Source organism: Myxine glutinosa, chromosome 11 (genome assembly GCF_964187855.1).
Source record: "Myxine glutinosa chromosome 11, kmMyxGlut1.1, whole genome shotgun sequence".
Taxonomy (NCBI): domain Eukaryota; kingdom Metazoa; phylum Chordata; class Myxini; order Myxiniformes; family Myxinidae; genus Myxine; species Myxine glutinosa.
Genome location: NC_136271.1, coordinates 9,225,239 through 9,235,238, shown reverse-complemented (window position 1 = coordinate 9,235,238; position 10,000 = coordinate 9,225,239). Strand labels below are relative to the sequence as shown.

The following is a 10,000-nucleotide window of genomic DNA, read 5'->3' as shown; positions in this document are numbered from 1 at the left end:
TCATAAAATAATATGTTTACCATCTGCATTGCAGTTTTATAAAATTATGTTTACCATCTGCATTACAGTTATTATAAAATGATGTTTGCCATCTGCATGACAGTTTTTTAAATAAAATAATGTTTACCATCTGCATTACAGTTTTTATTAAATGATATGTTTACCATCTGCATTGCAGTATTTATAAAATATATGTTTGCAATCTGCATTACAGTTTTTATAAAATAATGTGTTTACCATCTGCATTACAGTAGTATTTATAAAATATATGTTTACCATCTGCATTACAGTTTTTATGAAATAATATGTTTACCAACTGCATTACAGTATATATAAAATAATATGTATGCCTACCCTGTGGTTGCCAAGAGAGTAAAATATGTGTCCAAGCAGCACAAGAGAGCAGGCCGTGAGCCGATTGAGGTCCTCCGCATTCGACATCTTCAGCGTCTCCCGTAAGAACCGCCTAGTGTTGCAAACGTGTTAGCGGCCATTGCTGGTAAACTCTTTACCAGCACAACGACTAGTTAAACTGGATCCTCCCCCAACACCTTGCACACCCATCTCACAAACAATCATAATGAATGTTCATCTTATGATATCTCCACACAAATGCACAAGTCTATGTGCAAAAGGAATTTCATTTTCAATGGTACAGCTGAGTATCAAAATGATTACGACAAAAGATTTTAATCAAATTTACATTTTATACATATACTTTTGTTTCAAGAAGTACACACACATCTTAAATTTAGGTAAACTTCAGAAAACCACTCAGACAATTATTATGAGCTCTTTATTGATACAATCATTTTGCAGTGCGTGCGGTTGTAGTTTGGTCTACAGCTACACTCTACACATTACATTTTCGTATTTTCAGTAAGTTTTCTTTATGCAACATAAATGAGAAGCATAATAATCAAACATATTTTGCTGAAAAACAAGTAAATCCTTTTACTAGCAGTTTATTATCTTTGATAAAAGACAATGCAATACTTTCTATACTTCTGTATCAATTAATTGGTGTGCAGCTTCCTTCTCTCTCTGGATATGGTTCCTTTTCCAAATTATATATTATTATTATTTCATATGCAGCCTGTGCCACTGATGCTGTGCCACTGATGCATGCCACACCCCACCCCCCCTCCCCTCCCTATTTCCAGTAAGCCATTACTCATTTTGCCGGCCTCAGAAGGATCACTGACTGAGTCAACCCACCTGGTGTTATGTAATGGCAGCGACGGGAGAAAAACTCGGGATCCTAAGATCTTATGCCAGTCACCTTAACAGTTAAGCCAACACCAGGCTTCCATTCCAAAAACAACAATTCTACAAATGCCCTCTGATAAATGAGATGCAAGTTTATTACCTACGCCCACCGAAGGTGCACTGTGGTTATGTTTTCACGTGTGCCTGTTTGTTTGTGTGCCGGATATCTCAGAAGTGGTGGATGGATTTGGCTGAAACTTGGTGGACACGTTGGGAGTGTGACAGGGACGAATTGATTCAATTTTAGTGAAGGTCCAAATCTAGATCTAGATACGATAATTTTTTTTAATTTTTGAAGTGATTCTTCCCCATTGAGAGATGGGGCCAAAAACGATATAATGTATGATATCTCAAAAAGTTGTGGATGAGTTATTACAAACTTGGTGTATGAGTTGGCTAAGTGACAAGAACAAGCCAATTCGATTTTGCTTCAGGTGCAAATCCAGATCAGACCTTTCAGTGGTCCGCCGATCAGCCTGGCGGATTAGTTTATATGTAAACTAATCAGCCTGGCGGAGGTATGTGCTCCACCAAGTGCTGTTATAGTTATATCTGTGATAACCGAATGAAAAATATTTTTTAACCCGAGGTTGGAACACACTAACAGTGTTGCGACGAGTAAAACAAGTTCAAAATTTTGGGATGTCATGTACCTTAACATCTATACCTATACATCATGATTTCAAATACAATGAAGCATAACTCTGACTTGTTTAATTTCAGCAACTTGTAAGTGGGCAGCCAAAGCCATAAAGTATTACTTACATAAACTATTTTCCATTTTCCTTTATTGCTACATTTACTTGCAGATATTAAAAACTGAACAGATTATCAAGAAAAGTTGGCTTTCTAAAAACAGAGTGGAAATCATACTACTTTTAAATGTGAAATTAATATTTTTTACCAAGAGAGTTTCAAGCATCCTGTGGATATGGTAACAGAAGATGTCGGATGACGCGACAAGCGTACGTTTTGTCCATGATATATATATATTCTTCAAAAGTTAATTATATGACCTTTTTGTGCATGGTTAATGAGTATTGGTAATTCGTTGTGGCACAGTGATTCCACCTGCACATCATTAGACGGACAGCATACATGCCCACATGTTCATTTTGAGAAGCCACTTACTTCGCCTCATTGTACCGGCCTTGGAAAAAGGAAAGGAGACCTCGGATGTAAAACGCCGCTGCACGCAGACAATGGGAACTGGGAGGATAATGCGTTTGTATGTGTTTGTATGTGTATGCATGTGTAGGCGTGTATGCGTGTATGTATGTGTGCGTGTATATGTATGTACGTGTAGAAGATGTGGGAAGGAGAGGGATAAATGGCAACAAACAAAAAATCAGTATTCAGAACTCGTCACCATAATAGTACTTTCAGTCTCAGAGGGGGTTACATACATATATAATATATATCATACACACACACACATATATATATATATATATATGTATATATATATATATATATATATATACACACTGGAACCCCGCTATAACGAACACCAGTATTACGAACTTCCGGATATAACGAACGAACTTCCTGTCCCCCGCATATTTAATGAGATTCTATTGTTTAACGTAAGGCAAATCAATATGGCGACACCGTCCCGTAAACGCAAGATCTTGTCAGTTGAAGACAAGCTCCGTATCATTGATCGTCTCAGTCTTGGTGAGAAAGCAGCAAACCTTTCTAGAGAATACGGCATTCCTAAGAGCAGCATATCAACGTTCAAAGGAAAGGAAAAGGAGTTTTTTTTTTTTTGTTTTTTTTTTTTTTTTTTTGTATACAAGATCGAGGCTCGTGAAAGAGCGAACATTAATCACACAGAAAGACAAACAGACACATAAAACAAATAACATCGGGAGCGGTAGACAAGATGGGGAGAGAGGGGGAAGGACACAAACACAACATTTGAGAGCAGGGACCGAGAGACATGGAGACATCGAGAGATCTGTGGGAGGGAGAGGGCTTTGGGGGGGAGGCATGTGAAGGGGGGGAGGCATGTGAAGGGGGGGAGGCATGTGAAAGGGGGGGGGGTGGGAGAGGTATAAACATATGGACACTGCCAGGATTTCCAGGAAATAAGTTGGAATTTCAAACAAGGTGGATCTGGGGTGAATTAGTGGGGGTAGAAAAGATCAAGGTTATGGATGGGGGAAGATAAGAGATGGTGGTGAACAGCTGTTTTAAAGACCTGGAGGGAGGAGAGGGATTGAAGGGAGTGTGGGAGTTTGTTCCACAGGCGGGAGAAAAGAGGAATGAAAGAGTGAAGGTGAGCAGAGAGCCGAGATTTCGGCAGTTTAACCATCAGAGGGTTGCTGGCAGATCTTGTGCGACCTGTAGGAATATTTCGGGGACAGAGCACAGAGAGAGCTGGGGGAGCAAGGCCAGAGAGGAGTCGGTAGAAGACAGAAAGACCACCTACCTGCCTGCGGTGAGTGAGTGAAAGGCCCTCAGAGATAGCTTCATCGCGGGAGATTCCAATGATTTTGAAAGCTTTGGATTCAACAGCGTGAAGCCGAGCCAGGTGTGAGGCAGGAGCACCAGCCCATAGGGGAGAACAGTATTCCATTGAGCTGCGGATGAAAGCCTTGTATGTGGTGAGGAGCTCAGGTGTGCCGAGGAAGGACTTCGCACGACGGAGGATGCCCAGTCGGCGACTGGCTTTGGAGGCCAGCTTGGAAATGTGGTTTTCCCAAGAAAGATCATGGCAGATAGTGAGACCCAAAAGCTTGAGTGACAGAACTTCTTGGAGAGGATTGTTGAGAAAGTAGATGGGAGGGTTGTCCAGTCGATCTTTTCGGAGAGACATAGTAAGAGAGTGAGATTTGGCAGGATTGAAAGACATGTTCCACTTGTTTGACCAGTCTGTGATTTTGTCCAGGTCTTCAGAGAGTGAGGAGGCTGCAGTGAGTTACGGGAATTTGTCCACAAATGCAGTCAACAAGATGGTTTGAAGCGGAAGTTTTACAGCTCCGTCAGCTATTATCTTATGCACGCAAAGAAAACGCCACCTCCAAGAGTAAACAATCCAAGATTACCACTTTCTTCACGCAGTAAATTGAACATTCGATGAATATTACATGTACTTGAACATTTTATTTATGAACTTGAACATGTACATGTACTTGAACTTGAACAATGACATTACATGTACTTGAACAATATTACATGTACTTGAACAATGACATTACATGTACTTGAACAATATTACATGTACTTGAACAATGACATTACATGTACTTGAACAATATTACATGTACTTGAACAATGACACGACAGCAATGCTTTTTAAAGTTTTTTATTCATACAATCGAACAATAAAATGTACATGAATGAACAATACAAAGAGTTTGTTGTTTTGCATATGAATAGGTGTGATAGTATGGTGATTCGTACGTTATTCAGTATTACGAACACTTCAAAATAACGAACTTTTTTTATGTCTCCCGAGCAGTTCGTTATATCGGGGTTCCAGTGTATGTATGTATGTATGTATGTATGTATGTATGTATGTGTGTGTGTGTGTGTGTTTATGTATGTGTGTATATATATATATATATATATATATATATATATATATATATATATATATATATATATATATATATATATATATATATAGTTGCAGTTTTGAGTTTGTACAGTGAGTTTAATAAAGGTTAAAATTTCCCCCTCATAGTCACACAAGCAACATGTAGCCTCACGATAGTGTAGTTATGTCTTAGTATTTGTGAGCTTAGTCCTTTTCCATTGTTAGTTCTGCGTTGAGTAGTCAGGAGAATAGGCCGTACTTCCACCGACTTTTGAGCTACCCTAGCCTCATGCCCCTTTGCGCTAACTTTGGTTCATTTTGGGTGAATTAACACGAGGCAGGCTAGGAGGGTCGGGGCGGAGCCGAAGGGGCGGAGCGGCAGAAGCGCTGACGGTAAGAACGAGCCGCCAATCAGGGCTCAGAGGTGGTGGCGGCGGTGCATCACAGGGCGTGGTAAGAAGGTTCGAGGGGGTTCCAGAAGGTTCGAGGGGGTTCCAGAAGGTTCGGGGGTGTACCTATATAACCCGCTGCACAAAGCCCCCGAAAGGGACTTGCACCAAGGGACTCGTTGAACAGGACTGCTGCCTGAAAGGACCCTCGCTGATGAGCAAAGGACGTGCCCAGGGGATAACTCACGCGCACTAACCAACTTAGAGGATCGAGGAAGAGGAGTTGTGAGCGTCAGAGAACTGTGAAAGATACGCGGGCGAAGCCAGACGCGCATGAACCGAAAGGCGCACTATTAATAAGTGACGCTCGGTTGAGTTTGAAGCCGATCCATATATGGCGCATTAAGCCGCGTGAGTAAGAACGGCTGTGTAATCGCCAGCCGCGCTGAAAGTCCCGCATTTGCTGTTCCACCTCATCATCTGCCTTTGTTCGGGAGACGCGCTACGAGGTTCCTTCCATCGCCTGCTGCCATCTTCACGGGACGTGATGGGACCGTGGAGAGCCAGACGAGGGCCGCCTCTGGACGACCACGTCGACGCGTTGGCTGAACGTCTACCCATCTGCACTTCCCTTTGTGAGTGTGGCGAGCCCGAGTCCAGGGAATAAGATAAGATTGACTAAGGCTGCTCTGTGTCTCTGCATTCCCGATCATTGGACATACGTGTGGGAATAATTAAACCCTGTGTTCTTCCTTTCTTACATTCGATTGTTCCTGTGGTTTCTTCATTGGCTAAGCGTGGTACGAATAGGATCACTCCAATCGGGTTCCACTAACTAAGACTGCACGGACCACGTGGTACTCAATCCGCTCGGCGTACTCAAACCACACGTGGCTCGTGCGAGGCTTGCTTCCTCGCTTCCAGGGCAGCGCAGGGAATTAGGTACGAGAATTAGCGAGAATTGGTCCCGAGACCCTACTCTGCGTTTGCCCGGAAGGGACGTGTCAAGCCTCGGTTCCGCCAAGCCCAGAAAGAACAAGGGGATTAATCCCCCTTGGTAAGGGGAAGAAGCGAGGCGTAGAACCGTAACAATATATATATATATACATACACACACAAACATACATAAATAATATACAGTGCATTCAGAAAGTGTTCAGACCGCTTCACTTTTTTCACATTTTGTTATGTTGCAGCCTTATGCTGAAATCGTTTAAATTCATTTTTTCCCTCATCAATCTATACTCAATACCCCATAATGACAAAGAGAAAACAGTATTTTAGAAAGTTTTGCAAATTTATTTAAAAAAAAAAACTGAAATATCGCATTGACATAAGTATTCAGACCCTTAACTCTGTACTTAGTTGAAGCACCTTTGGCAGCGATTACAGCCTCGATTCTTCTTGGGTATGTCTCGAAAAGCTTTGCACACTTGGATTTTGCGATTTTCTGCCATTCTTCTCTGCAGCTCCTCTCAATCTCTGTCAGGTTGGATGGGGACCGTCGGTGGACAGCCATTTTCAGGTCTCTCCAGAGATGTTTGATTGGGTTCAAGTCAGAGCTCTGGCTGGGCCACTTAAGGACCTTCACAGAGTTGTCCCGAAGCCACTCCTGCATTGTCCTGGCTGTGTGCTTAGGGTCATTGTCCTGTTGGAAGGTGAACCTTCGGCCCAGTCTGAGGTCCTGAAAGCTCTGTTTCAGGTTTTCATCAAGGATATCTCTGTACTTTGTTCCGTTTATTGTTCCCTCAACCCAGACCAGTCCCCCAGTCCCTGCTGCTGAAAAACACCCCCACAGCATGATGCTGCCACCACCATGCTTCACCGTTGGGATGGTATTGGGCAGGTGATGAGCGGTGCCTGGTTTCCTCCAAACATGATGCTTCAAATTGAGGCCAAACAGTTCAATCTTGGTTTAATCAGACCATAGAATCTTGTTTCTCACAGTCAGAGTCCTTTAGGTGCTTTTTTTTGCAAACTCCAAGCGGGCTTTCATGTGTCTTTCACTGAGGAGAGGGTTCCGTCTGGCCACTCTGCCATAAAGCCTAGATCGGTGGAGTGTTGCAGTGATGGTTGCCCTTCTGGAAGTTTCTCCCATCTCCACACAGGATCTCTGGAGCTCAGCCAGAGTGGCCATCGGGTTCTTGGTCACCTCTTTTACCAAGGCCCTTCGTCTCCGATTGCTCAGTTTGGCCGGGCGGCCAGCTCTCGGAAGAGTCCTGGTTGTTCCAAACTTTAGATATATATATACCACCTTTAGAGGTCATTTTTCCCCGCAAGCGGGGGTTGGCCTTTTTCGGGGACCATGGTTGTTGTTGTTTTTTGGTCCCCTTTTTGAAGCAATGTTTTACGGCCGGATGCCCTTCCTGCCGCCAACCCTTTTTGTCGCCTTTTTACGACAAACAGGGAATTACCAGTGAACTGGTACTCAATTTGCCGACCTCGGAAGGATGACAGGCTGAGTCAACCCCCCTGGCGTTAATTCAGCGATCGACCGGGATTCAAACCCAGGATCCTAAGCTGGCAGCCTCGCCGCTAGCCCAACACCAGGATATATATATATATATATATATATATATATATATATATATATATATATATATATATATATATATATATATATATATATATATATATAAATAAATATATATGTATAAATATATATATATATATATATATATATATATATATATATATATATATATATATATACACAAAGAATTAAGTTAAGCACCCCTACACAACGAATTAAGGTAAGCACCCCCTAATATATATTCTTTGTGTATATGTATACATTGGCATATATTCTAAGGTATGTGAGATCAAATAATGATTGGTATGACATTAGCAATTATCCATTGATGAAATGCAGATGAGTGCACTCATCTGTGACGCCCATCGCTCGTGCAGGACGTGTTATCATCCACGTGGTCGTGATTTTCTGTAAATGCACTATCATCACGGGTTATTGCCAGTCACGCCTGAGCTCGTGTGGGGGTTACATGGTCATTTTCTCGTAATGGTGGCTCGTAGACGGTTGTCGGACGGAGAACGATGGCGGATAATAGGCATGATCGAGTCCGGAATGTCCAGAAAAGCTGTAGCTCGAACGTTTGGTTACCACCATTCGGTGATCAGTCGGTTGGTGCAGAAACACCAGGAAACGGATGCGGTGAAGGACCGCCCAAGGTCTGGAAGACCTCGCGTGACAACAGTCCGCCAAGATAGAGCGCTTTTGAGACTGGTGCGACGATATCCCTTCGCCTCGAGCCATTTCCTGAAGGACAACTGGCTGCCCAACAGAAGGCTATGTCACCGTACCGTGAGGAACCGCCTGAAATCGGCCGGTTTAAGGTCAAGACGAGTGATCAAGCGTCCAAGGCTACTCGAACGACATCAGAGGGAGCGTTTGGCATGGTGCCTAGCGCGACGTGGATGGAACATCCGGTCTTGGAGGCGAGTTCATTGGTCGGATGAAAGCCGGTTCTTGCTGTACGTGACAGATGGGCGTGTTCGGGTGTGGCGCCACAAAAACACCGCGTATGCACCTAAAAACATTCAACCAACGGTACCCTTTGGTGGTGGCTCGATTATGGTCTGGGGATGCTTCTCCCATGACTGTAAGTTGGACCTGATAACTGTGCGAGGTAACCTCAACGGAGAGCGATATGCCGAGGAAATCCTGAATACCACCGTAATCCCGCACTTCGATGACCACACCCTCGCCAGCAGACCCATCTTCATGGATGACAACGCCAGGCCTCACCGTGCGAGACGCGTCCGAGCCTTGCTGGAGCAAGGTGCTGTGACAACCATCCCCTGGCCTGCGTACAGTCCTGACCTGAACCCCCTCGAGCACGTTTGGGACATGTTGGGACGACAAATTGCGAAGATGGTCCCTCCAATAGCCAATCTGGATGAATTGGAACGTGCATTACATCGGGAATGGAACAACCTGCCACAGCAACGCATACGACGGCTTACAGGGTCTATGAGACGTAGGGTTGAGTCAGTGATCCGATCACGTGGGTCCTACACACGTTATTGACGCAAAGATCGCTAGAGGTCTTCTCAGAACAATGACTGTACGTTAGAAAACATAAACGTCATCCACACTGTCCGTGATGGACCTATAGCTCCATACTTAAATTGAGGTGAAAATATGCCTAAAATTCCCAAAAAATTTCACCTTAAATTATTCAGAATAAAATATTGAAAACGGCATGATTGTTATGTTTTTATGTGACCATAATATCACTTCTCCAGAAAATATAGCAATATCATGGGTATATTACACTGTTTTGACGACAACAAACTTGTAATGTGCGAGGTTGTAAAAAAACGGGGGGGGTGCTTAACTTAATTCTTTGTGTATATATATATATATATATATATATATATATATATATATATATATACTGAAACGCAAAAGAAACTTACCACCTTTGAAACCTTTAAATATCAACAATAACACTGCGTATAGTAAATGTGTGAACTTATTTGTGGACAATAGTGTCCTCACTGTCAGATAAAACGGTCACGGATGGTCACTTGAACCTTCAATGGTCACTTCATAGCACAGCTGTTGAACAGCCGTTTTGACTGTCAGTGATTAGCCAAGGGGTACGGGATGATTTTAATGAGCTGCACGTGATGTCTTGATATTGGCTTTAAAAGGCCAGTGCAAAATGGGCATTTCAATCAACATGCCACGATTGTCAAGGGATCAACGGCAGCGTGCCCTGGGCATGCTGCAAGGCGGACTGAACTACCGTGAGGTGGCACGTCGCCTTGGCTG

General features: G+C 43.2%; 1 protein-coding gene across 3 annotated transcripts in view; it reads right to left on the bottom strand.

The window, feature by feature from the left end:
- MAU2 (MAU2 sister chromatid cohesion factor) overlaps nt 1-10,000 on the bottom strand; it is a 297,343-nt gene that overhangs the window by 103,659 nt on the left and 183,684 nt on the right. For all 3 annotated transcript variants that reach the window (XM_068129792.2, XM_078786386.1, XM_078786387.1), the window contains 2 exons: nt 2,401-2,478; nt 355-466 (listed from right to left, as the gene is read on the bottom strand). In XM_068129792.2, coding sequence (XP_067985893.2) covers nt 355-466; nt 2,401-2,478 — 190 coding nt within the window. The remainder of the gene's footprint in view (nt 1-354; nt 467-2,400; nt 2,479-10,000) is intronic.